Here is a 27458-nt window from a genome sequence, read left to right as displayed (position 1 = left end):
TTGTACTATAACTACGATGTGTGTGTCCCAAAAATCGATTTGGCCACTAATTACGTAGGTGGCCGGAGCTACCCGCCACTTTTTAAAGATATCAAAATTTGACCACTATTTGAAGTGGGTTTAAAACGTATTGGATATTATTTTTGTTAAAATTTTCAATATTCTAATACGAATAAATATTGTGTTGATTATTTTTTCGTAGTTTTCGTTGTATTTCCCTTGATAATTTAATCACAATAACAAAAAAACAAAATTGGCCGGGGCTACCCCCCTTTCCCCTACATTTCAGTAACAGTAAGTAGGCTGATTAAGCAGTTAACTGTGTATGAATTAAAATACTTAGTACATAGGTAAACATGTAGTTAGTCTCACATATTGGCGGCAAGTGTATTATAAGCAGGGAATTAGATAACAAGGGTAAACAGTAAATCTGCATCAAAAACTTATACAGACAAGTTAAAAATGTTGGAAATCCAAGACTGGAAGTTTCTAGCTATCATTAGATTTGAGTGTAGTCGCAGCTAGTCTGCATCGCTATCATTAGATTTGAGTGCAGTCCAGTCTATGATGCATTTTGCGATGGCCATCTGGACTTTGTGCCGAAAAAAATGATGCTGATGCCACGCTCAAAGACATCGTCTTGTTTACTTATCTTTGATAAATCAAAGGCAAAGCAAGTCACAATAGAGATTACACAACGACATTTAAAGAACAGCGACTATCCTGTTTCAGGATCTTACAACCATTTTACGACTGTAGTAGTTGGCAATAAATTCGATTCAAAACGTCTGTTATCTGGATTTAAATGGCTACCTACTCATTTCCATTTTACCGCCCAGAAATTGATTTACTCGATTACAACGTGATATAATTTATGCAAAGAAACATGTACCGCTCTGCGACATCCTCGGTCTAATGTCAGTTCGCAATTCTGTATTAATACTATAATAAACAGTTATACATAACAAATACAATACGATGACAACATATTTCACGAAGGTCACGGCAAACGCTAATTTTCTTTATTGCGACTTCGTAATGGAACACGCGATGTAAATAAAGCAATTTTTTTTTTGTTTTCCTTGATTATGAAGTTGCAATTACAAATCTGGGTGTAAGTCGTGTCACTACAAAATGGGACACTGAAATATTCTTGCTTATCATCTTCTAGATACGTTATGGAGACCTTAATTGATAAAAAATTTCGAATAGGCTAGGTATCTAATCATAGAAAACCGATAGTATCTAATTATCTTAGCCGAGATTAAGGTAAAAGTCAACTTAGGCACTCCTAATTCAATGTACGTATATGTATTTTGTTCTCTTCCGAGTTTCAGCTAAAGTTATTAAATCCAGCGCTAGTGTTTTCTTATAAATGATTGACTTGAAAATATTTAATCGACTGGGACTTGGTGTAAGTACCAAATAACCCATTAGGCCAGCCGGGTACCATTTAGCATAATGCTATGTTGCATTGCATAAAAGGGACGGCTGATTTTCATAGTGTTGTTTGGTTTTTACTGCGCCCAATGAGGGCGCATGCAAGAATTTTCTATTCAGGGAAGGCAATGAACTTTTGAAAGCAACCTACGCGCCGTGAAACGTACACACGTGGAAAGCCCGTCGCCATAACGACCACGCAGTTAGGCCAATAGACTTTCCCATTTTCCGGCAAACAACAACCTTCTTTCACCATTTTACTCTATGCTTCAGCTATCATGACAAATAAATTCAATTCTGACATCTAAAAAGTGCTCAAGACATCTGTGATATTTTACAATCAGTTTTTGAATTCTTTGCAATCATAAAAAGTGTTAAGTTTCTACGACAATGGCCTTCAACTTCGATAGTGGTCAAGTAAGTGGCTAATTACTTTATTTTACTTGTAAAGTATGTTGCATAGAATATTTTAATTTTCTTTGATAACAAAATATTCTAGGGGATTAAAATATATAATCTTCTATCACCTGTGTTATATTAAGATAAGGTTACTGGTTTCTAATTGATAAGCTTAGTTGCTAAGTCTCATGTCGATAACATTGTATCGGTCAATTCGGTATATACCTTCGGAACCTTTAATCTCTGGTAGGTATCCTGGTATAATAAAATCTGATTGATTGGTTAATCGTAGGTAATCTTCTTTTTCCTGACATAGACCTTATTTCACGATCATACCTGTAATTACATTACATACATATTCACTTAAAATATTCTTGCTCCGGGTCTTTATTGTCCCCACTAGGGAACTTCGGCAGTAGTCTCTCATATTCGACACGTGTGCTTAGGACCGGAGTGGTTGGGATCAGCCGTATTCTTGGTTTGACGACCCTTGTTGTTTCTGACCAGGCTTTTATAAATGCCCATTTAGGAACTAACTATCGGTAATGATTCCAACTACGCATATATTGTATTTATCCCACAAATCATCATGTCCAGTAGATCCATTGCTGTTAATCCCATAGAATCTAACACCACTGCACCTGCAGTTCGCTTTACTTTCCCCTAGGCTGGTGCAGCACGGACATTTTTTACTTACTTACAAATTGTAATTCCTTTAATCCCAGTTAGATACATCCAATTACATCGTAAACATCCTTAGCCACATCACCATCATTCAATTTTAACTCCTATTTTGAAATGATATAAGGTTCAATTTTGCTTGTATTTTAGTGGTTATAATGGGTTATTCGATAGAGGGGTGATTTTTTATTTGCAACTGAATGACAATTTTTTACTCCATTGTGTGCAATGTTAATCCGTGTTTGACACATCGAGCTGGTAGTCTTTAGTTAATAGCTCTCGTGTTTTTGAGATGAATAGTTTTTTGTATTGTTGTTTTGATAGAAGTATGTATTTGTAATTCTAGAGATTATAAGGAAACAAATGGTGTTTTTATTCTATAGTTCCACTTGCTATTGTGTGTCAGTTGTAGGAGTCAACTGTGACTTGCAGTTTCAGCTTTCAATAGGTTGTTCAATAAACTGAAAGTTTTTTTTCCAAACATAAACATACATACAATAAAATCAATTCAATATTTTTAGGTAAGTACGAATATATTCGTTAATCGGAGTGAGTTCACCTGTCAAAGTTTGCAGTCTAGTAAGGTCTGTGGAAATGCGAACCACAAACTACACGGAAGTAGGTAGGTACCTACCTACCTCTTCTTTAAACACTTTTAATGGGACTCGGTTCTAACTAAACGCCATTCACAAATCATGCCTTCGTTAGCAGCTAATTGGAATTTCCCGATTTCCATACTATAGTGATGTGCCTATATCACGTTCGTTAACTTGACGAGAGTTATAGAGTGCGTGATTCTTACCGGAAGCCGATGGGGAAGCTCGTGCCGTGACTTCAACCGAAGATGTTTTACAATCGACCTTAAGTTTTACAACTTAAAATAGTCGGCTATTTCTGTAGGTACAAGACATCTATCAAAGTCACCGTGTTTTCGCGAACGGAAATATCGACGGACGGTCACGAAAAAATGGGCCTGTCGCGAAATGGGTTTTATACTTTTGCCATAACTTGACAATTTACATATTTGTCTATGTATGGAATTCTATGAAACAAAGTTAAATTGCTGACTTTCCTCAATATAGGTAAGTTAACTTATTTGTGTATTGCTTGGATGGGAAGGGTCAGCAAATTCACTAGAAGCGGCACCGGCAGTTCCTACTTACATTTTTTACTAGAAAAGAAAACCACAAGGCGCGATACTTGTAAGCTATGTAGGTACCAAGAAAGTTCAAAACCTAGGTATCACAAAACATAAACGTGCAGATTCAATATGTTTATTGCTGATATTTCGCGTTTAGTTTAGGTTCAATAAAACCTAAAATATTAACAACTTAAATTAGTAACTTTCTATTAATTTTTATCTATTTAGTCTGACAAAATAACCACCACCACAGTAAATAATAATCATTTTGTTGTGATATATTGAATCCTTACGAAATCTTTATTTAGTGTTCAGCGTTATATCGAAAAGGTATTTGGGAAATATTCAGTATATGAAGAAAAAAAGCTATAGGTTCATAGCCCATCAGTTAACAATCTCAATTTTCTAATAACGTTCACATGTAGAACACAATTTGACGAAGGTATTTACGTTCGCCTTGAAGTAGTTATACATGCACGCAACTAAATTCGTCTAACAAAAACCCCATACGCAAATTAGGTTCACTTTTAGCAATAGGGTTCTATATTTAGCTGTAGATGACGGTGCAAAAAGCCGATCGCAGAAGCAACCCTTTCTCTTACGTAAGCTGCGGTTTGGAGCTTCGAAGCCGAGCTATTTAAATGTGGGTGACTGAGAACCGTGACAAATGAACAAGTTCAGGGACGTGCAGACAAATTGATGTCATTTACGCAACACGCTATAAGTCAATCTGTTACAATTGCCTGCAAATGTTTCCAACCGGTACCGTTTATTTCTTGGGAGGTTCATAAATGTATGGTTCTGATAATTGCTATTGTTGGCTACAAGCTACAAGTCGTAAATGGACTAAAATGGAGTTTTCTTAGTCGGGTCAAAAATGAAGAAAAGGGAACTGATTTCTAATGGAATAGAGACTTACTTCAAGTGCTTTTTAGCTATTCCAGGAATTCTAGAATATTCAGGTACTTTCAGGGAAAGCAAATAACAACGACGAAAGGTCCGTTGATAGAAAAAACCTTGTTCCACATTTTATTTCTAAGTCGCACGTGGAGTTCAAGTGTCCATATTTTAGCCGTGCAGCTAAAATAGACATGCAAATCTTCAATAACACCTATGTTATTTTCCTATTTGTTGAAACTTCCACTTAAGTGCAAGGCTATTCTGCATGTATTCTCAGTTTATTTCGTTTACCACGCGATTCAATTTTGTATGAGTATGTAAGTCTTGATATTTTTCCCCACTACAAAAACGTACAGAAACAGGCCAACGAAAAGCAGGGCTGTGCAATGGGAACGTTGGTTTCCAGGAGTAGGTAAACGTGATAGCTACTTACGTACCTACCTGTTATTCGGTAAATAATACGTATGGCTGACACACACAAACGTCATATTGTTTATGTCACTTGTATTGTTTTCATAAAACTTGGTTATGTTTAGCCAGCGTGCGTGAGTTACAGGTACTTACGGGTATTTAAGCGAATGTTGGGGTTGTAAAACAAGACCTTACTCTGTTTATTTCAACTCGTAATATTGATTTTTATATCTTTTAACAACTGCGTTTTTATCGGAATACGTTTTGACCTTGTTGTGTCATAATAGCAAAAAGCTTTTTGCATGCTTATAACAAATTACGATTACAAACGCAGTTGTCTTTGTGATTTCTTTTATATCGTGTATTTTTTATCAATGGCAACGAAATAACAGAACTTATTTGTAGGTAATCATTAACTCACATTGATTGGATGACTCCCTTCTATAGTCACACAAGTTTGTCGCCTCAAAATCTTTGACAAGATAATTCTAAATTATTGCGGGCATTTTATAATTTAGTCAAATGGGCGCGTCATGTATGGGGTAAATAACAATTTGCAACCCTTTGTTGAGGGGATGATGATTATAACGCCCCGCGCTATGGGGGGTGAGTTGACACCTGATCAATGGGTGACGGGTGCACTGCTATTGTTATACTTTATGGGATTATTTTTGAAGATCTCTCGACTAGGAACTATTGAAACTTTTTTTATCTTGTTTGAATTTTTGAAGGTTATACTTTGCTAAAATCAGCAGTTGATCTGATTGATCTAATTCTCGATTCCTTAACTTAACTTAAATGGCTTAAGTCTAATGTGTAATTACTGGAAAATGCCCGTCGAAGGTGTTATTCCCAAGTTAATTCATAAATTATTTTCAAAGTAATCATCTACGACAAAGATAGTTAAAGGAAAAGGAACCTTTCTTTAATTCATAGAGACGTTATGTAGCCAAGTTGCAACGCAATCATGGTGTTAAATTTTGTGGGGGAATGATTACTTTTTAATTTTGATGTCTGTGGGACACGTGCGTATTACCACACGCACGTGCCGGCCGTCCTCGAATAATCATCATTGTTTTTAACAATTCAACACAGGCATGTATTTGTATGTAAGAGGACGATATTTAGATTAAGGTTTAAGGTACAGGAGTAATAAAAAAAATAATGATAACAAAAAATTTTTATCAACAGTTTAACAGCGAATCGACACCGAAGCGCTTGGGTAACTGGCAAGTCCCACGATGGGCGCCAACAAGAGCAAGACCGTTAGAAATGCGGCCAGATCCGAAACCCATATGCGATATCAACGGGCATTTCTTGCCAGGGGCTCCGAGAGGCACGTCGCGATGTTTCGGCCATTATACTGGCACCTGGGAACTTCCAAGGAAAATAACAAGAAAAGTTGGTACGTAAATGCGTCTTGTGGCACCAATAAAAGTTCGCTTACAGGATACTTTGATGAATGATATCATTATTGTTCGACCTTGGTGAAAGTCATAAAGCTTCGTCATTTATTTGTCAACATACACGCAAAACACTTCCTACTTCCCAAAAGTATCGTGTTGCGCAGTAGTTAAGAGACTGATTTTGAATATTTCGCTACTTATCGATTTGCTCAATGGCCACATAAATATGGATTTTTGTTAAAATCGATGATCTATTAATGTGTCTGCACGCAAATCCTGCTATATTTTGTGTAGGTCAAAATCATTATCAGAACGAAGCCGATTTATGGAAAGCCGTTCTTGAAATGTATGCAGTTTTATCGAGTGGTTCGTTGTCTCTTTTCAGCGGAAGAGTTAGCAAAGGAGCCGCCGAATGGGAGATTTCCAGATTGGTTGAATCTTCGCGTTCAGAGGCCGAAGGCTGCAGCAGCAGCGCGCTTGCGCGCCGAGAAACGCGGCAAACTTAAAAGGGAGCCAAACAAGCTCGACTTGCACGACGAAGACGAAGACGCACAGACGTTCGAAGTGAGTGAATAAGGTTACACGCGAGTTTCGATTGAGGGACGGTTGGCGCGAAATGTGCTCTTGTTTGTTTGTGGTAGCGTGGTAGTGAATCGACGTCACCCTTACATACGTTTCCTTGAAAGTTTTGCATTCCGAAGTAGGTCAGTGTTGGTGATAGCTGTACATAGTTGCTTGTAGTTTACATTTTTATTTCATTACTGATGATACGTTACTGTCTTGAAGATATTACGAATATGAACTAACTTTTATGCAGACCTATCTACTTTTTTAAATTGAGAACCTTTCTTTGGGGAAATCAACTATGGGCTTCTAAAAGTTGATTGATACTTAAGTGATGGCTTCATTATTATTTGCGGATTATTAAAACCTAGAATTAAACACTGAAAAGGATATAAAAAACTTAGTTAATTCTCACCGTTACAATTTCTTTTCATATTGTCGATTTTTAATTTTCTTTTGTTTTATTTTATTTCAGCCACGCAAATGTCCGTTTCACAAGCACAAAAAGAAAAGAATTCAAAGATTTCTTGAGTGAGGCACAGTTTAGTAGTATATTTGATTGTCTGTTTACAATTTTGTTTATTTATTTAATGTGTTTTTAAATAATTATGCGAAATTTGAAATTCTTCAAAATTTTTACATGTCTGTACAAATAAGGAATCTAAATCTAAAGCTGATAAAATACGAAATAAGGCTGAAGATAGTAAAGATCAAGAAAATAAAGTCACAGACAAAGACGACGATCCGTTAGAATTGAATATTAAAAAAGAACCTGTACAATCCGATGGTCGCGGACCTTACGTTCCTGGTTCACTAACTGATCCGGACAAGAGGCACGATAGCCATGAGGCTCTAGTTAAAGATGCTGTCGAACAAATACACGGACCTCAAGAGGAAGAGGTTGACAAATTTTGGCGGAAAGTAGCTGAAAACGCGAAGAAAAATGATCTTGTTGAAGAACAGAATAATATGAGAGACGTCAAAACAAGTGGGACCCCAAAACTGCCCCATGTTAACGTCGCACAGAACTTTCAGTTTGCGAGGAAAATGCACGTCGGAAATCTGGAGCATCAGCCGTTACCTGATACTTTAGGATACCGAAATTTAACGAAAGTTGCAGAACATCGTGATTCTGATATCATTGTTAAACCATACGCTATCGGGTGGAAAGGATACGGCGCATCCGGCCCTACGTGTTGCACTAAGATGCGTGTTCATAGACCCAAGACAAGCGACCCTAAGAAGCCTGACGGTGATAAAGGAGAAGGCCAAAGGCCATCAACATCTGCACCGGATCTAGGAGGACAATATGCAAAACAAATGTCTCTCATGGATCTAGCAATCTGTTGGGATTTTAGGCCAGACGACCCCAAAAGGGAACCAAGACCACCAAAGCATATAGACGGCTCCAACGGGTCGAAAGCACCAGCAGTCTTCACTATGGTGCATACACCAAAGGAAGAACATGAAGGTATAAATATTGGTCATACCAATCCTATTTTTAATCAGAACCGTGTGGTAGGTGACATCGGCCATCACCCGGTACCATATTTTGAAAAAGATATGGCAAAAGAAAGACGAAGAGAATCATGTGATGTTCAATATTGTCCTCAACATGCTACTGCTAATGAAAGAGGCTCCAGATCGGCGTCATCTAGCAGGAAGAGTTCAGGTCAGTCAGGAAAGAAGCCAGAATGTGATGGAATTCACGGATGCGGTACTCCGAGTGAAATGAGTCGTAAGTCTAGTCGGGGCGACACAAGGCCAGAAAAACTGCAACCTATAAAGGATGCATGGAACGCCAAAAATAAGAATAATAACAACGCTGGTTATGACGTTAATCGCAATCGTAATAGTTTAGAGTCGTACGAGAAGACTCCACTGGCGCAAGGTAAATTGCATCACAGCTCGCCAAATGAGTCGCAGCAGTTTTCGCGACGTTCAACGAAAGATAGCGATCAACTAAATATTAAACACAAAAATTGCGTGTCTTGTAACGGCGCTAAATTATCCAATGACACGAAACAGAAGGAAGATTATAAGTTTGCGTTTAAAGCTGGTAACCCCAACTCAGTGCAGAGTGTGACTGGTTCTACTGACTCTAAAGGAGTGAAAATGCCCAAGATGCGTCATCCGTACAGCAAGAAATCGTATACAATTCCGACCTTAGCACCTCCGTTCAGTATCTGGCGTGACGCGAACGCGACCGGCTACCCCGAGCACTGGCGGTTGGCGAGCGTCTATCAACACGCTTACAAACCACCTGAGCAGAGGCGTAAACCGCTTATAGACAGCGTTTATCAGTGAAAGTGAAAATGCACCTTATGATTAACGTTTATTGGGTCCAATAACCAATAACAGAATGTACATTAAATTATTTTATTCAGCTGTTTGGAATTAAATATTTAAAACGATAATTGTTTTTCGATTCGTTATCATAACAGCTGCGCGACACCTGCGTGGTATCAGCCCTGATATGGAAATAATCCTCTTACGTTAGGTCCGTAGTGTTCACGGTAAGAATCTTTCGTATTCCATGAAGAAAGTGCACTTTCTTATTGTTTCCCAAGCTTTGCTGCAGTAGTGGAACCACCCTTTTTCTGAGAGGTTTGGTACATTAGTGATTTGATGTCTGTTGACTCCTAGGATCATCCAACGTAGGCGTTTTGCAAGTTGCTCGAAACCTGGATGACCGCGGTATATATCCCGATTATCTGCGAAGTAACGATGATATGATAAAATATTACAATGAATACAGTCATTAGTCATTGCTTTATTTATTCAGGGGATTAGATAAAACGATAATCTATATACTTTGTAGCCTTTATAAGGCCTGAAACTAAATTTAAAGTGAAAATATTTCAAGAAGGTATTATTCTGTCTGATAGAGGATTATCACATATACGCTAATGTGGGAAAGTGAATTCTGAGGGAGGCCAGAAACTTTAAATTGTTTTATGTTATCTCAGGAAACGTATGAAATGAAATGCGGGGACTAGTTAACTTTGTAAACAAATCTAAAATTACCTGCCATGATAAATCACAACAAATTACCAAAACATTAAACAGACATTAAAAGAAAACTAATTCCTTGACAAAAAGTTAGTCGCAGCAGTGATTTATGCTAAAACTTTTAACGACGTAACCTTAGCAAAGACAAATGAGCACGGGAACTGAATGAAGTGACCTTGGCATAGCGTCCTCGAACTTACCAAAGTCGCTGTATATTTCCGGCAGTAGAAAGAGGTTGATAGGCGTTCCACACTTGTCTATGCTGTAACCGTTGCAAACACTGTCCACATTCAAGCCATTCTTGTTCGTGTCGCTGTACATGTACATTCCAGAGTTGAGTTGCAGATTCGATTTTTGAAATGCTTTTCTGAAATTGAATGAATTACTTACTGGTTTAATTAACTCATATATTTAGATCTTATTTTTCAGTAAATACAATGCAGATTTTAGTAGCAACGAAGATATTTGCGGTCCGGTAGAACAACATGTTTCATTTGGTAAAAATAAGTAGGTACTGCCGACTGTGCTAACTTACGAGATTTTTTTTAATCTTATTTCCCAAACTTTTAATTGCACGTCTTGTTATCGACGAAAAAAAAACAATTTCAATTGAATTTCTTTTATAATATACCGGGGTATTTTGCATTTTTTCAAGCTGACCGATCAGTTGTGCTAGCTACCTACGTAATTTAACTTTTACGTGCTGCCTAGAAAATATTATTTTATAAGCCAGACTTTTGTTGCCAGGTAGCTACTAACTTGAATTGATCCTTTGTAACCCTTATACAACATTGGCAAAGGCATTTGATAGTAAATGAACCTCCATGTTTGAAAGGTTATTGAATTTATAACATTGTAATTTCGTTAAATTATATTATATTTACTTTATATGTACAATAGCCACAAATGTGTTGGAATAAATACTACAGTTTGAAGCTAACAATGCTACATTTACGTTGAACCAAAACCTTCTTCAGTCTTATTCCTAGCAGGACACAATATATGGCAAAAGTACCTACTATAATAAGCTAGTAAGGGCTGTATGCAAATAAACTTTTTCGTTTCGTTTTTTTTTTATACCGTCTTATAGAACTTTGGACATCTTACCTGTAAAGCTCTTGCATGACATTCAAAGATTCAGGAAGGTAGTCTTCAAGCTGACAGCGGTTATGTAGCAGCAGTAAGTGTGGATGACTTTCTCCACCTCCAGTCGATTCCGAACCTTCTTGGTTGGCGGGAACCGTGTTCGAAGCTGATAGGGAGGGCTTTAGCATTTCAGCTGCCTGAATGTATCTGGGTGATTTAAAAAGTGGTAAATATAATGAGATATTGAAAACTATCTGAAAACTTGATATTTAAGATGTCAAGAAATTATGAATTAGCAATGCAGCAGTGGATAAATAACGTTCAATGAGGGTTTTCTAAAATGGCGTCCACGAGGTGGCAGCACCGAGTCGTCAGGTCCAGGTAACTGTCAAGTGCTTATCTTTACTATGAATAGTGAACGATTTTAGTGTTTTTTTTTATTTTATAATTAAAGCACTGCATTATTGTTTTACTATTGCGGTTGAGTAAATAAAAAAAACTAAATCATATTGTGTTAACACATTTTTCAACAAGCTTTTCCTTAGTACCAGTGACTTTTGCACCCTCTCTCTTAGCTCAATTTTTAGTTCGGAAACCTTATTCTGACCGTAGTCCATAATAAAATCAATAACACAGAATACCAAAAACCAATATAACAGAATTTCAATAAACAATAAGTTCGGACCCTACAATTCCATACTATTTGACAGCTGTTTGGACCAGACGCATACGTGGCGCCACCCTGTGGCAGAAAAAATTGAGAAGACCCTCATTAAATAAACTACTATAGTAAAATGTATTTTTTTTTCTACTGTTCCTTAGCTAGGTAAAGGTCTTCCATTCACTCTTATTAGATGCATTTTATGGACATTGTACATGACGAAAAGTTAACAAAAAGACGTACTTACCCTTTCAGTAGAAAAGCAAGTGTAAAAAGTTACCAATGAAGCCTTACCTCAAAAAATTATAGTCAGTAAACCAGTCCTGCACAGCAATGAGGACATGACATATAGCCATCAGATAGGACGCTATTTGCAGACAGTCTACGGTGACCACATTGGCACTTCTGGCTGTTATTGTCGTGTTGGACTCTTCAATCAATGAGGGTGACCACAGAGCTTGGCAGTCAAGGAGGATGACTCTGTCATTTGTTATGTACATGTCAACACCTGCAATTGTTACTGAGTATAAGTAATCATATGCAAAACTTTTAGGAACAAAGTGGTAGCTTGAGTAAAGATCAAGATCCAGGTTTTTATAATTTAGATTCTCTGTGAAAACCACAGGAAACTGGTGCACAGTGATGTATGTAAACATCAGTTAGTGTTCATTTTAGCCTTGAGACACGGTTATTTGTTACATTGATTTATTAAATTTCTCATTAGGAGCTCAAGATATTATGTATTCCTGATTTCTTGAAATAACAGTTAGTAGGCTTAAAGTGGAAGATAACTAGATAAATATGTATAGTATAGGGTGTTGTAGCACAACTTGGAAGAGACTAATATATAAATTATCTATCTACACAACTACTACAGATTCATATTACCTTTAGTGCAATGTACACCTCTCTCAATCTGTTCAATATCTTGCATTTTGAATTTGAATAGATTATCACTTTTGTCCTGTCTTGCCTCAGGTACTCCAGCGAAATCCAGAGCTTCTAACTGATTCTCTAGTGGAGCGACATCATTGCTATCAAATGGACTGTCTGCCGGTATTTCATGAGAATTCAATATTTGTGTGCAGAGATTCTGATCATGAACATTGGTGGCAATCAGGTTCATTATCATGGACTTGCCAACACCTTGAGTGCCTGCAAAGTAAAAGTTAAATTTAAGTTATTATAGTATAGTTATTCTCTAAAACTGGAAAGGAAAGAAATTAAATCCTAAAAACCATTGTGTTCATAGGCCTTTTATGTACCAGGGCCGCGGTATGTACCAGGGCCGAGATAAAGAAATTAAATCCTCAAGTTGTACCAAAACTACCAATCAATATTGTCTGTTTTCATAAAAATGCAGCATTCACAAAAATTATATTCTATAAATTGGAGTATTTAGATTTTTTTATAAAAACCGCAACTGTTAAATATAAGTGACCAATCAAGGTTTTGTGGGCCTTAGTATAATTTCGACTTAAAACAGTGAATGATGAGTTTACAGATCTTGGTTAGAGCTTTGGAAACTGCCTTATTGAATATTTTATATATAAAGCCAGTTGCATCATTACTTGATGACTACTTGATTATAAAAGTTATTGACCCTTTTGTGTGCCGTATTTACATACCTATAATGCCAACGACTAAATAATTAGTGCTGGAGTCATGTAGGAACTCCAATGCACTGGTGTTAAGTTCCAGGTTCTCATCCAGAAGCTTCACGGGTTCAGACATAAACTTCAGGGGAGGACTCGGCTTTTGTTCTGAAATTGTGAAAAATAATATTCTGTTAAAACAAGAGTTCGATTCTGAGGTTTTGTAATCATTTTTTCATCATAGTCCTATTTGTTGCCCATGGTTTCCACTCATGGCAAACCTGATAACTATTTCCCAGTATATGGATAAAAAAATCCCTGTGTTACCCGCAGATACTGTAGCTTTCCAACCTTTTTTTGGCTTTTGGTATAAGCAAACAAACAAAATAATAACATATACTGAAGATTTAGGATATAATGAGGTTAATTTTTACCTATATTTTTCTTCTCTTTGTTTTCATTTTGAGCAATTTTACATGGATGTGGGCAATCGTCAGATGTAGAATTTTTAATAGTCCTTGGACTCTGAGGTCGTTCCTCTTTGGGTGCACTCTGTTCTCTAGTCTTCAGTATAATAGTGGGCTGCTTCTCTTTTTCCGGCTTCTCTTTGGTCTGATCTTTAACCGTTTCACGATCTGATTTCAAAATGACTGGTCTCCTTGGAGTTGCAGACTCCTGAAAGATGTTTTCATAGAAAAGAGTTTGAGGTTTGTTTTGGTTGAGTGTTGAGTTTATCAACAATGGAAAACTTTATAAATATTTTGTACTAGTTTGTGCCTACCTTCGAAGTGAATATTTTCTTCTTTTTATCTGCCATGCTGTCCTATATCTATTGGGTTATCTGTTTTATTTTTTTATACAAAATAAATCAAAGGGAAACATTCAAGAAAACCAAATTCTATTTCAACAACAATGTCAATTTGCTGTCACTAGTGTCAATGAGGGTTTTTGAAATTTTTTCTGCCACCGGGTGGCGCCACGTATGCGTCTGGTCCAAACAGCTGTCAAATAGTATGGAATTGTAGGTGCCGAACTTATTGTTTATTGAAATTCTGTTATATTGGAAGTGTAATTGATTTTATTATGGACTACGGTCAGAATAAGGTTTCCGAACTAAAAATTGAGCTAAGAGAGAAGGTGCAAAAGTCACTGGTACTAAGGAAAAGCTTGTTGAAAAATTTGTTAACACAATATGATTTAGTTTTTTTTATTTACTCAACCGCAATAGTAAAACAATAATGCAGTGCTTTTATTATAAAATAAAAAAAAACACTAAAATCGTTCACTATTCATAGTAAAGAGCACTTTGACAGTTATTGGACCTGACGACTCGGTGCTGCCACCTCGTGGATTGCCATTTTAGAAAACCCTGATTGGACATTGACAGACTGGACTGGAGTTCATAAAAGTGTTGCCAGCTACTTTTGACTCTCTGAAGATCATGATCATTATAACAAACAGACCCGGTAAGGTGTATTTGAAAAGATGAAAAGACTATGTTACAAGTAATTTAAAAAGTTATTCATTCGACAGCCAGCAGCTGTATTATCTTCATATTTTGTTGATTGTGATTGGGTAATAAATATATCGTCGTAATTCGTACACAAAGAGTGAAATGAAATAGTCTACACGGAAAGTTTTACGTTTTAAGTGAATAATTTCCATTATAACCATGGGCTTGTTACATATTTTTAGTTTTGTGGTGATTTATTTGACTTGCTCATCATCTTTCACAAATGCAGACACTTGTGTACAGAAGACCCCGTGTTCATGTGTCTTTTCAAATGGCACCGGAATCGACCTCACGCCCGCAATTTCAGCGGAGTTTTATACAGCGGATGTATTTGCAGTCAGGATGAATGGTTCGCAGTATGAAATGAGTACCTATTTCTATCATCCTTGTTACGATGTTAGCATGAACGTTAGCCAAGTTGGGCCACAAAATACCTGCACATCACCTTTGTCGGTAAGTTTAAGTTTCGGTAATGATATTAGCCTACTATTGCCTTTGACTGTGTTCTTATTAAAAGGGTAAATCTAACTTTATTGTCTACTTTAAAGTTAGACACCCACCTCAATGAATTTCGGCATGGGCCTCATTCTGTACGTTACCTATTATCAAAACGTGTTTACAGAGAGACATTGACGAAACCAGTTTTACCATAAAAAATGCGTAATCAATACATAATCTTATTTTAATGAAGCCAAATGTTTCAACATGGTATGCTGCTTAGTTTTTAGATAGTTTGTTTTAAATTATAATCCCTCATTATTTATGTATTCAACATTTTACAATATCCTGGCTGCAACATTTTTATCTATTATATTATACAATCTATTTTGCAAAGACAATCTTTATTTCAACTTAATACAGGAAGTATAATTTCGACGAATACATAGGTATATTGAATTGGTATTAGTAAACAATTGACATTTGAAAGTAAAAACTTTCAGCTTGGTATCTTATCAATCAACAGAAATGTTTTGCCAAGTATTACTAATACACATACAAATATAGGCTCAAGTAGGATAAGCATAAAATTAGATACTTCTTACTCCTACATAAATAACACCTCAGTAAAAACTAACCAGCCTAAACTAGATATGTATATTTGTATGAAGTGTAAAGGGAAATCTCAAGAACCATTACTGATTAACAGATTTTAAATTAACATTATTACCAAAATATGTTATATTGCAGATCTGTCGCCATGTATACACAATGAGTTTGTTAACAAACAAGACGTATACACTTGATGATGGTGCATACAACTTCATGGGCAGGACTAATATATCAAATTTCTCTGATCAAGGAAACTCTATCATATATCCCAATGGCCCATCGTAAGTACACTTCCATTCATTACACATTCATTAAAAAAAACTATGCATATCGGCACCGAAGTGTAAGAGACAACTTTTCAGGATGAAGATCAGTATAGGATGTTTTTTGCAATTATCTTCCAAGAAATGCAATAAAAAAATATTGAGAATAAATGCATTTCCGAGGTTTTCATTCTAAGACGATGATATGCTATAGCATATGCTTAGTTTTTTTTAATGCATATATGCAACTATGACAGTGGTGAAGACTTTTCAACGCCCTTTATTAGATTAACTTTCTTTTTTATGTAAATATAGATTTGTTTGAGTTAAACTAATGCACAGATAGTGTAAATAACACAAACTGTACATTAAAAATAAAAACTTCAGTATATTATGCAACTAATATGACTAATATTTAAGCAAAACCCAGTGAGTATTTCAACATCTAAGTACCAATGTATTACAACATCCAAGTACATATTCAAGGAGCTCCATAAAGACATAAAGTTGTAGGTGAATTGGAGAGCATTCTTATCTAATTCTACTGGTTTTCAGATAAAAAGAACAGTGTTTCACTGTTTGCTATTACTTATATAGATACAAAATATTATGTACTGTCTGTATGCTCAATACAAAGGGTGTTTTAATAGAAAGATTAAAGATTTTTTTTATAATTACAGTGAAACGATAGTACTATTGCAGTGTGCTGAGACAGACAACAGGCTACAAGTGTATTCATTAACGGAACCAGATAAAATTGTAAGTCGTTTTTGTTTGCTCATTATAATTAAGTAATTATACTCATTAAAAACATGTGGTTTGACAAGGTCACTTTGAATGTCCAATTATAGTCTGTTTTTTAATCTCGTAGACTAAATTGACACTTGCAAAATGTCAAACTTTCTAATAATTTTGCTAGCTCTGTGGTGCAGTGTTGTACTTACGATACCGGTTCGTTGAATCGTAACTTTTTATCTATAATAGACGAATTTAATATTCATTCAAAGTTTTATATTTAAAATTCACGTACGTACACATGGCTGTACGACGTGCTACAAACTGCCACGGATATCTGACCACGCAAAGCCATGCGTAATCATCAAGGATAAGCCCATTATTTCAGGATGACTTATTGTAAAAAGTTACGATTCAACGAACCGGTATCGTAAGTACAACACTGCACCACAGAGCTTGCAAAATTATTAGAAAGTTTGACATTTTGCAAGTGTCAATTTAGTCTACGAGATTAAAAAACAGACTATAGTAGCAAGTATTTTGTCAATTTTAGCATATTTATGTATCCATCATTTCTTTTTACTGCTGTTTTGTATTAACAAGTAAAAGGTTAATTAACAGCAGGACACTTTAGGGATCATAAAAAATTTTAAAATTCCAGTCAACCAAATATTTTCAGTTAGCATTTGGCCAAAAACAAAAGTACCTGTTAAAGGCTCGAGCACTTTCCAAAGGTCTTAAGTGGTTTTTATTGCTTCAAAGTAAAATTTAATTAGAAAAACTGAAAACAATGGTCTATTACCTACCCAATGTTTTTATGTCCACTGCAATAAAATTGATCGATGAATGAATTAATTTATTTTGAATAGTTCAAAACATACATACAGCCACATATTTTTTACACCAATAGATATTTTCTGTTTCCCATCACCAACCCATCTGTCAAAAAGTTCAAGCTATTTTGTATAAGGTATAGCTATGCGCATGCGGCAATCTAAATCTAATAAGCGTAGGTATTGTACTAGGTCATTATCATCAGATTTTTCAAAATTAATGTTTTTCGGTAATACCTAAATATCGGTTATCATTTGGTAATCTGGCAGGAATTAGGGGGCCCCATTCGATCGCGGGGCCCTGGGCACGTGCCCATAGCACAGCCCATAGTGCCCAGTGGAGAAGAGGGGCCTGATGGTACATATCGTACTAAATAACCGTTTGCCTCCTATTATTTATTACCATTTTGCTGTAAAGATACATTTTAATTCTTGCTGATATGTAAGATATCCAACATATAGATACAGATCCAAAATGGTTTCCTGTAAATACATAGAAACCAGTAGTGCAGTTGCGGCCGACTGCATGCAGTTGCATGTGCAATCAGTAGTTGCAGCCGGCAGCTAGAACTCAACACGTACCTTAATATATCTTTAATCATGTTTTATGTCTTTTTAGGTGCTAGCGTTCTATTCAAGAGATGCCTGTCTGAAACAAATCGAAGTAGCGGGAAGGTCATTTGGATCCACACTCTTGATCATATTCTTTTCGTTTGTCGTCTTCTATCTGGTTCTTGGAATCTGCACTAAGAAGTTCCTGATGGGAGCGACAGGCGTTGAAGTTATACCCAATCTTGCTTTCTGGTCGGAGTTGCCCAACCTTGTCAAGGTAAGTAACGTCCTAAAAAGAAAAACTTATTTGCTTTTTTGTATTTAATTGTACCAAAAAAACATACTCTGAAAATGTTCATTTAAATACAAAACAACTTTTTTTTGTATTTGCTGTGGGTGCAGCGTAAGGGAGTGGCAGCCTCTTACAAGTCTTACAACCTAATTATTATAAAACTTGGTTTTAAAAAAGTACCATCTTTTGTACCAGGTTTAAACCACCGACCCGAACTAAGTTAGTGGACTAATCCAATATCCTAGTGGACAATAAAATAATAAAGAAGTACCCGCTTTAGTATTACTAAAGCGGGTACTTCTTTATTATTTTAATAAACCACGTTTTATAATAAGGTGGTTAGTAATTAAAACCCACCATGTTGCTTCTAAGTCCTTTGTGTACCAGGGCCGCGTAACTATCGAAGAATCCCGTACCCCGGCAAATTTACCCTAGTGGCCCAGTGGGGCCCCAGTGTGGTTTACCCAGTGGGGGAAATACAAACAACTTACTTCTTTATCAACAAATCTACGGTTCATGTATGTGTGTAGTGGACAATGACAGAATTAGTAATGCGGCTAGCAATAAAACTACAAGTAATGGTTGATTATTGCATTGTCTCAAAATAGATTGTTTACACGTGGCTAAATTGCGTCTGAGTGAATGCATGCAAAATAATGCGAGAGCTATGAAGATACATTATATTATGTATTCAATTTATTTAAATCCACACTTTTTGGTTTCTGTTTCTATTAAAATTAATTATTAAAAGAATTTTGTTTATTTGGTATAGTTAGCAGATTATGTTCTTTTTATCAAACCCGGAAATTACACATGTATTATTTATTTATTTAAACAAGAACCCCCAAAAAATAGTGCACTAAAGGTTAAAATAGAAGGCACCTTTAGAAATAAAAAATGTAGTTTTTCTTAAAAAAATTTTTGGTAAATCCTTTTGATTTTTGATTACTTAATTCCAGGATGGTTGGGTGTTCATGTGCAACGGCTGCAAGTTGCCCGCGAGAGGCGCCGGCCCCACCGTGTCACCCGACCCTAACAGCTACGACAGCATTTAACATCAGGGAGACGAAGACCTCTCTGAAGGTTACCTCGTCTTTGTGGAATAGACAATCTGACTGTGTTCTTCATTTAAATATTTCTTTTTCTTTACGCTCAGCTGTAGTCACATTTGCGTGTGCATAGACTAAGATGTTACCTCCTTTCAAATTAAAACTCGAATGATATTTATTTCACTTTTTTTTTATTCAGCGCAAATGTTATTATAGCTGACTGTAGTGTGACTGTTTAGCAATTCAGTCATTATTTTAAACAGACAATTCAAGCGAATTTTCAAGAACTTTCTCTGTGTAGTAGATAATTATATTAAAATATAATATTTCTGAAATTAGACGTGCAATACTGTCTGAATAATCTCCATATGAATCATAATAATCTTACATATATTTCCATAATAAATGCATAATAAGGCTTTTGTGAACACATATTTCTAGTAGTGTCGCATTGTTAAATGTAGAATATTTTAAGTAAATCGTGTTTTACTTGAAAATATGTGCACATCGATATATATTTTTAAGAGGCAGTTGTGGTTGGTTCAAGTACTGCAGGCCTATTTATTGTAATGGATGTTGATGACTTGTAATTTAAATATATTTTTATATCTGCATTGGCATGAAGCTAGTGACGAGTATGATACTTGCCATACAATATGTTCTATATGTGCTGCTATTGATCATTGTTTTCAGTATATTTATATAAAATAATTTAATTTTCTCATATGATTTAGTATAGAATCTCTTCCAACATTAAACAAAAATCTTCCACGTTATCTTTTCTGACATTTTAAGTATTTCGATTGTGCCAATTTAGTCCAAAATTAGTTTAATTTTATGTATACTTTCAAATCATATACAATATTATGATAAGAGCAGAGAAGCAGAGAAGAGCAGGTAATATTATCTACCGTTTCACCTACGTGTATTTTTGGCTGCGTGGCATCTTGCCGAATTCTTGCTTTTTATACAACTTTACACCTGATGAATATACATAATACAAAAAATATTAAAATAGCTAAATAAATGTAGCCTCTGCGCTGATCGGCAATGTATCTACGCAGCATATTTTCCTATGTATTTTATGCAAAAGCATATCTAATTACTGTAACATTTCGATACTGATTTTTCGAATCTCCAAAAATATTTCGACCAAATATATAATATTTTCATACTTCTCTTACTCTTTCTAAAATCTTATTTTGTTGAATATTATATTAATAATGTAGCTATATAATATATCATCATTTGTATTGTCACTAACTGAATAAAATCTTAGTTTATATTTCTATACGGAATTCGAATAAATAACATTACGAACTCATATGTGAATCTTCGAGACTATATTTATATTCATGATAATCACCAATTTCCTGTTGCACAAATGTATTATTTGCATAATATAATAGTACACAACAAATATGTAATCAAATATATTGCTGGAACTGTTTGTAATCGGTTAAATAAGATGGTTTAGGGCTAAAACAAACTTGCTACATTTAGCTTATCTACGATTGTTGCTTTATGCGACTTGGCTTGTCAACAGCGCTCAATATCGAATATCAAACTTGAATAAACTGGAATAAACTCGAATAAACGTGAATAAACTCGAATAAATTCGAATATAAAATCAGTAAATGTCACCGCTAAAAGTAGTTAGTCTGCTTCAGCCCTCGAGTGAATGAATGCATAATTATAAGCACTAGTCATTGTTAGTTTCACTACGCACTATTTTACACAACGCTTGTTAAGTTTTTCACGATCACTGGTAATAAATATCAACGCATGCTGTATACCATTTCATAAATATATAATTCAACTCAAAATCATAGGTTTGTATAGAATGCAGTTGTAAATTTCATAATAAAAATGTAACCTCTATTTGTAAATCAGCTAGCTATACAATATACAATTGGTGTTTTAATGTTTAATGTTATAATATAAATATTAGCTAATGTATTAATTAGTATACTCTGTCATAATCAACAGTTCCGTAACACATTACATATCTTACAGTTTAAACTCCTACAATTTTTAAATACATTGAATTTGTTTTTTAAATAAGTAAATTTCCAAAAGTATCAAGATTATCGTGAAATATACTGGGTACTAAAAAAATACGTTGTCATAATATTATGTTCAAGTGCAAATATTATATTACTTATGTTGAATTTGAACATCTTGAATAAGGACAGTTTTTGGCATTATCTATGCCAGTCTAATAATGAATCGGTGAATCTCTGGAATGCCTTACTGTTACTGTTACTGTTACAGCCTTTTTATCGTCCCACTGCTGGGCACAGGCCTCCTCTCACACGGAGAAGGATTGAGCATTAATGCGTTACTGGTTAGGATAAATTATAATAATGATGTACGGCTACACCTGAAGAAGTATGAACAAATTGTAGAATTGGGATTGGCCAATTAATCATGAAAATTTAGAATTACGCGTATCATAGCGTGCGGTTGTCTTATTTCAATGTTTTCAAAATGACAAAAAGACATACTAATCTTCTAGTGTCAAGATTTCATAAATAAGGTTAGGTACGTGATTATCGAATTTTTCAGAACGAAGAAAAGATTGGGATCATCTCGAATGTAGTATAGAAATTGTAAATTGATATAAATTGTAGATTTTACAAGCGATTAGGGTTTGGACAGGATTTTGAAGTGCTATTTACACCGATTTATTAAACAGAAGAAATGTTATTATAGTTTGTCAGACAGATGTGATTCAACCTTTAAATCTAATGTTGTCGAAATAATTCAACTTTGTATGAATCTACTTAAATAATCAACTAACTTATTCGACAACAGTTTTGTCTCAGTTCTGATGAACTTAATAATTTTGGGACGGTTCTGACGTCCTAGAAAAATTGTTATTTCTACTTTGTGTGTAGTTTTTCTTTATTTGGATCATGTGATATCTGTAACATTTAACACGTCATAATATCTTAAGAACCGGGCATAATAATAGATATTTTGTATTTATATTTTAGAGTCCCCTGTTGTTTAAAATGTTTTCTAAGGTTAATGAATAATTAAAATTATTATTGCTCACTCATGTAATTTTATTGTATATTTTTATTTTTAAGGTCTCTTATATTATTATGTGGAGCATAAACTGTAACACTTAGTTCAGTTATGGTAGTTCGATACCCATCTGTAACAAAAAAGATAATATTTAATTTAGACAGCAACACTACTTATGTACACAGATGTAAATATATCACTTGCTACCATTACATATTTATTATTAAAAAAAATACGTAGATATATGTAAGTAGTTAAACATAACATCGCACCTTAGCAGCAGTTTCTGTCAAACATTTAAATATAAACACGGATCGGTCACAGCCTTTATCGCCATCGGTAACAGCTTGATCGTTCACTGAAACAAAAACGAACAATATTACTATGGTTTTATGATATATTCTTGAATATTCTATTCAGGCTTTTTGACATAGGCCTCTTGTACACACACGGTTTTTCAAAATCCACCGTAAATTCGCCGTTTGTATGGAAGCACTATACAAGCTTCCATAGAGATCCATATACATAACCCTGACGATCGCTTTGAAAAACCGTAAGAGTACAAGAGGGCTGAGGGTGTATACAGAAAGAAAGCCGAGACTACCGGCGGTTTTTGACGGTGGTCCATTCTAACAACAGTTACATTAGCTTTAATCTGCTTGCTTAACTGTTTTCAGAATGGCCCGTGGCCGATAAATGGCGCTGGCAGATCATCGCCAGCTACAAGCTTTCTTTCGGCGAAGTAGAATGTTGATGCTTACCATTCTTGCAGGATTCCAAAAGTTTCTTGGAACTCTCCAGCTTTTCCTTATTGTCTGCGTAGTCCTTTTCCATCATTGATATCGTAGTTGCTGCGTCGTACATACCCTTGCTGTCCATCTACAAGTACAAAGGGCATGAAATAGGTATATTTACTAACAAGAAATAGGGAAAAATGAAGCTGAAATTAAGCAAATGGGCTGATGCTGTTTGTTTTATATCTAATTTTTTTTGTTCATCCGTTTCCCTAGGAATTACTTTCCGTTTCTAGACTGAAACAACCAGCATTGTAATGTAGCCTGGGTCTATTGCTGAAAATACCTTTTAGGGTCAATTCAATTAGGTACTGAAAGAGCAGCTGCCGGCCGCTGCCGGCCGCTGCTCTTTCAGTGGGAATTGACCCTTATAGACATTGGTCCAGTGGTTTTTGAATTTATTTTTACATCCTATAATATCGCTAAAAATTAAAAAGCGTAGATTAATTTAAATTTAAAATTGGTAAAACTTACCATACCAGTTTTCTTGAAAATGCAAGCAACCATACATTTAGCGTTAGGAGAGTCGGGTAATTTGTTTTCTTTCAACATCATCATTTCTTCAGCAGTTATGGGATGTTCGTTGTTGCATGCCGCGCCTTCTCGAAAGAACCATTCTTTGATTTCGGAATCAGTTCTGCCAGCCTTCGAGAACAATTGAATTTAGTTCGAAAATTTTCTAGAGTACCTATGTTTTTTTATAATAAAAGGTTTGTAAACTTACATGAGTTCCATAAAATTCGATGAAATAAAAACATAATAGAAAACGGTAAAACATTTTCAGTAAGCTGCTGTAGGTCACACACTGTTCCTAAAAACATAGGTTCTCTTTTTATAATAGACTAGAATCATTATGTATAGATTACTATTATCCAAAATCTATTAAATTCGTAATTGAGATACCTGTATGATAGTGGTTGCGTTTGTAGGTAATTACCTAAGTGCCATTTTGTTCTACTATGGTCTGAATAGGTAATGATATCCTAAATACATAAAATGGGCAGATAATTAAGCGCCCTACAAAAAAAAACTATGTACATACCTAATTACCTACTAATATTATAAAGCTGAAGAGTTTGTTTGCTTGTTTACGCTAATCTCAGATACCTATAAGTGCACCAACTTAAGACTTTATTTCTGAGTTAGATAGCTCACTTATGGAGGAAGGCTAATTTTTATCCTGGTGTTGTTAGTAGCTTCCACGGGACGCGAGTAAACCGCGGGAAAACAACTTGTATGTTATATTGATGTTTCAATATTAAATCTCAGACCGTGTAAAAATATGAATCATAGGTATGTACCTACATGTGGTATGTTGAATAGCTACCTCTGAAATTCGAGTAACGTCTTTTGAGTTTAGTTGCTGGGGAGTTTGTTCCACCACTTCTTCTTCCCAGCAAAAACACATAGGAAGTGGTGAAGGGCGGGCGTTTTGGGGGCTGTCTTTTGTAGATTTGACGTTCAAAAAGTGCTGATTTTCAGCCTACTTTGAATAAATGACTTTTGATTTTGATTTTGATTTTAACTAGGTGGAGGATGTCAGATAGGCCGTTTATCCACAATAGTACACTAGTACATTCTAAGCTACATCCAGTTAGACTGGAAGACAACCCGAACAAAGTTTGGAAGTCTAGGAAGGTGATAATGTGGATAGGCAAGATTTGGGAATGAATAAAAATAAAACCATTTATAGGTTCTTTAACAACTTATTTCATTTCTTATTTTCTACGATTTGTCTTACAATTTATTCATGTGGAGCATTTTCTTTCCCTTGAAGTTAAGGCAGCTTGATACCCAACTGAAATTATGGAAAAAATAAATAGGTAAATGTTTGCCCAATTATTTCTGCGCAGACCTACATAGTTACTCTTCTGATGAAAAGTACGTGTGTAATGTCTTTGGAAGCACACTACAAAAATAATTAAAATTTTAATTTAGTTAGTTACCTTAGATGAAGAATCAATGATGCATTTAAACAGAAGTTTCGCTCGATCGCAGCCTTTCTCCCCATCGGCAACTGCTTGTTCGTTTACTACAAAAAATAATTACATAGGTATGAAAACCTATAGGTAGAGCATACTAGTTTTGTCAGCTGAAGAATTTTACTGAAATAGTAGTTATGCAGTGTACGAAACGATAGCGAGGTGTGGAGACGATATGGTAAGGCCTTTGCCCAGCAGTGGGATAGAACAGGTTAGGAAAAAGTTAATGTAGATTTTTTTCTAGTCTATATTTCCGTATCTTACCGCCCCTGCAGGCTTCCATAAGCTTCTTGGAGGTTGCCAATTTTTCCGGGTTATCAGCGAAATCTTTTTCGGTCATTGCTATTGATTTATCTGGATCGAACATTCCTTTGCTGTCGATCTACAATATAAACCAAAATATAGACCTCTGGTCTTTTAAAATACTTAATTTTTTTTCTTCAACAAAAGGAAAATGATCGTTTCAATTTTAATCCACTCATACATGATGTTTGTATTAGCAACATTCAGACACAACGACTTAGGTTCGTTCTTCACGCCATTAATACTTATTTTCGTCTTGAAGAAACATTATTTTGCCGAAAAAATATCTACAAAACAGACACAATTTATAAGTTTGTAAGTACTTACCATACCAGTTTTCTTAAAAATACAAGCAATCAAACATTTAGCGTTCGTAGAATCAGGTAATTTGTTGTCTTTCAGCATCATCATCTCATCCGGAGTTATAGGAAAGTCTTTATTACAAGCGACGCCTTCGCGGAACAGCCATTCTTTAATTTCGTGTTCGGTTCTAGCCTGATAAATAAGTAAAACAATAAATAAGTAAAACAAAAGTAAGTAAAACACCTATTTGCGTTGTGCCTAAATATTAACTTACATGAGCCCCATAAAATCCAATTAAACACAAACACAACAAAAAACGGAAAATCATTGCCACGGAGTCGCTAAACGTTAGTTTATTCCCAAATTGTTGGACAAACCTTTTATAGTGATTTGTTGCTCTAAACTCATTAAAAATAAATTACTGCGTGAAACAAGTAATGTATTGAAATCCATTGGGGTAGATGGATTTGATAGTTATCATTATAATTATTGTTAGCAACCAACGGTATGTAAAGTTTAATGATCCTGCAATGCCTATCAATTTATTAAAGGGCTGGTCAGCTCTCGTTAAAGCCATCCAGGTTTGAAGTTGGCCTCAAATTTTTTGGGTGCTATTGTTGTTTAGGCAGGAAATAAAACATAGATTAGATAGCTTTATTAGATAGAGGTCCTAGATTAGAGACCGTTGTGAGGCCGGTGAGATGATGAGACCATTCCCGATGACTGTCGCCTCTGGTGTATAAAATAAAATTATAAAACCATTAAGTTTCCTCACAATTAATTATAACTACAGCTATATTTTTTGTATAATTATGGTTACTTAATTAGTGTTATGTATAATCTGCACTATACATAGATGCAGATACCTATTTCCGTAACATTAGTCACGATCCGTTTGCTCGTAATTATGCCTATAGTTATCTGAAACTTCCTCTAGCATCAGATAAATATCGCTGGATATCTATTGACGTCAATACAATGTTACATACATTGATGTTTACAGTATGCATCGGTGAATAATTTATACTTCTCTATGTATGTTTCTTTATTGTTGTGAATTCCAGATGCAAGGACCTTAGAGCGTCCTGCCGCTAAAAGTTATATTAATGTCAAACAAGACAAACTAACAAAATTTGCATGACAATATAACTAGACTGGCTCTTACAAAATTGAAAAAGGATAAAAAAAGAAAATATGGAACAGCCGGCTAAAGGAGAAGAGTAGAGATGGGTAACTCAGGAGTGATAGATAAAAAAGATATATATCTTTCCGTTCTGATCACTCACTCTTTGTATCAGTTCAAATCCGAATGTATCAGTGTATCTTTAACAACTCATTCAATCGTCGTCCGTTTGTATCTGTGTTGCACTCGCACACACAGCGTTGAGCGGCTCGCGTCACGGTTACTCATCGGAAAGTCCAGACATCTCTTTCGCACTTCCCTACTCAGAATGTTCTGT

General features: G+C 35.3%; 5 protein-coding genes across 5 annotated transcripts; 3 read left to right on the top strand and 2 right to left on the bottom strand.

Annotated features, from left to right (window-relative positions):
- Positions 1-1830: 1830 nt before the first annotated feature.
- LOC110378730 (protein Flattop homolog) lies at positions 1831-6954 on the top strand. Its single transcript, XM_049844540.2, has 3 exons — positions 1831-1857; positions 6164-6377; positions 6764-6954. The coding sequence occupies exons 1-3, from the start codon at positions 1831-1833 to the stop codon at positions 6952-6954; spliced, it is 432 nt and encodes a 143-aa protein (XP_049700497.2).
- On the top strand, positions 6944-9359 carry LOC135116540 (uncharacterized). The gene is made up of 2 exons (XM_049844539.2): positions 6944-7082; positions 7418-9359. The coding sequence occupies exon 2, from the start codon at positions 7912-7914 to the stop codon at positions 9247-9249; it is 1338 nt and encodes a 445-aa protein (XP_049700496.2). The 5' UTR covers positions 6944-7082; positions 7418-7911; the 3' UTR covers positions 9250-9359.
- LOC110378731 (nonsense-mediated mRNA decay factor SMG9) lies at positions 9261-14230 on the bottom strand. Its single transcript, XM_021338116.3, has 8 exons — positions 14078-14230; positions 13731-13971; positions 13330-13464; positions 12590-12856; positions 11996-12209; positions 11062-11247; positions 10155-10321; positions 9261-9656 (listed from the first exon to the last, which is right to left on the bottom strand). The coding sequence occupies exons 1-8, from the start codon at positions 14111-14113 to the stop codon at positions 9454-9456; spliced, it is 1449 nt and encodes a 482-aa protein (XP_021193791.3). The 5' UTR covers positions 14114-14230; the 3' UTR covers positions 9261-9453.
- Positions 14231-14820: 590 nt separating this feature from the next.
- Positions 14821-22365, top strand: LOC110378732 (uncharacterized). Its single transcript, XM_021338117.3, has 5 exons — positions 14821-15262; positions 15998-16140; positions 16803-16881; positions 18310-18519; positions 19494-22365. Exons 1-5 carry the CDS (start codon positions 14969-14971, stop codon positions 19587-19589), a joined length of 822 nt encoding a protein of 273 aa, XP_021193792.3. The 5' UTR covers positions 14821-14968; the 3' UTR covers positions 19590-22365.
- Positions 22366-22725: 360 nt separating this feature from the next.
- LOC110378733 (uncharacterized) lies at positions 22726-27008 on the bottom strand. The gene is made up of 9 exons (XM_064038658.1): positions 26988-27008; positions 26023-26241; positions 25657-25774; positions 24979-25040; positions 24135-24221; positions 23885-24055; positions 23378-23495; positions 22889-22974; positions 22726-22746 (listed from the first exon to the last, which is right to left on the bottom strand). Exons 1-9 carry the CDS (start codon positions 27006-27008, stop codon positions 22726-22728), a joined length of 903 nt encoding a protein of 300 aa, XP_063894728.1.
- Positions 27009-27458: the final 450 nt, after the last annotated feature.

Source organism: Helicoverpa armigera, chromosome 16, assembly GCF_030705265.1.
Source record: "Helicoverpa armigera isolate CAAS_96S chromosome 16, ASM3070526v1, whole genome shotgun sequence".
NCBI lineage: Eukaryota > Metazoa > Arthropoda > Insecta > Lepidoptera > Noctuidae > Helicoverpa > Helicoverpa armigera.
This window is presented reverse-complemented; position numbering and strand designations above follow the sequence as displayed.

Bases quoted from the DNA above. Each gene is read 5' to 3' on its own strand.
- LOC110378730 (XM_049844540.2), top strand. From the start codon at position 1,831: ATGGCCTTCAACTTCGATAGTGGTCAA. The intron at 1,858-6,163 runs GTAAGTGGCTAA...TTTTATCAACAG, and splicing joins TCAACTTCGATAGTGGTCAA to TTTAACAGCGAATCGACACC. The intron at 6,378-6,763 runs GTACGTAAATGC...GTCTCTTTTCAG, and splicing joins GAAAATAACAAGAAAAGTTG to CGGAAGAGTTAGCAAAGGAG.
- LOC110378733 (XM_064038658.1), bottom strand. From the start codon at position 27,008: ATGCATACTGTAAACATCAAT. The intron at 26,242-26,987 runs GTATGTAACATT...CAACGCAAATAG, and splicing joins TGCATACTGTAAACATCAAT to GTGTTTTACTTACTTTTGTT. The intron at 22,975-23,377 runs GTAAGCATCAAC...TTTTTGTTTCAG, and splicing joins TTTGGAATCCTGCAAGAATG to TGAACGATCAAGCTGTTACC.
- LOC110378731 (XM_021338116.3), bottom strand. From the start codon at position 14,113: ATGGCAGATAAAAAGAAGAAAATATTCACTTCGAAG. The intron at 12,210-12,589 runs GTAATATGAATC...TAACAATTGCAG, and splicing joins AGGTGTACATTGCACTAAAG to GTGTTGACATGTACATAACA. The intron at 11,248-11,995 runs GTAAGGCTTCAT...TAAATCACCCAG, and splicing joins ACTGACTATAATTTTTTGAG to ATACATTCAGGCAGCTGAAA.
- LOC110378732 (XM_021338117.3), top strand. From the start codon at position 14,969: ATGGGCTTGTTACATATTTTTAGTTTTGTGGTGATTTATTTGACTTGC. The intron at 15,263-15,997 runs GTAAGTTTAAGT...GTTATATTGCAG, and splicing joins CCTGCACATCACCTTTGTCG to ATCTGTCGCCATGTATACAC. The intron at 16,882-18,309 runs GTAAGTCGTTTT...ATGTCTTTTTAG, and splicing joins TAACGGAACCAGATAAAATT to GTGCTAGCGTTCTATTCAAG.
- LOC135116540 (XM_049844539.2), top strand. From the start codon at position 7,912: ATGAGAGACGTCAAAACAAGTGGGACCCCAAAACTGCCCCATGTTAAC.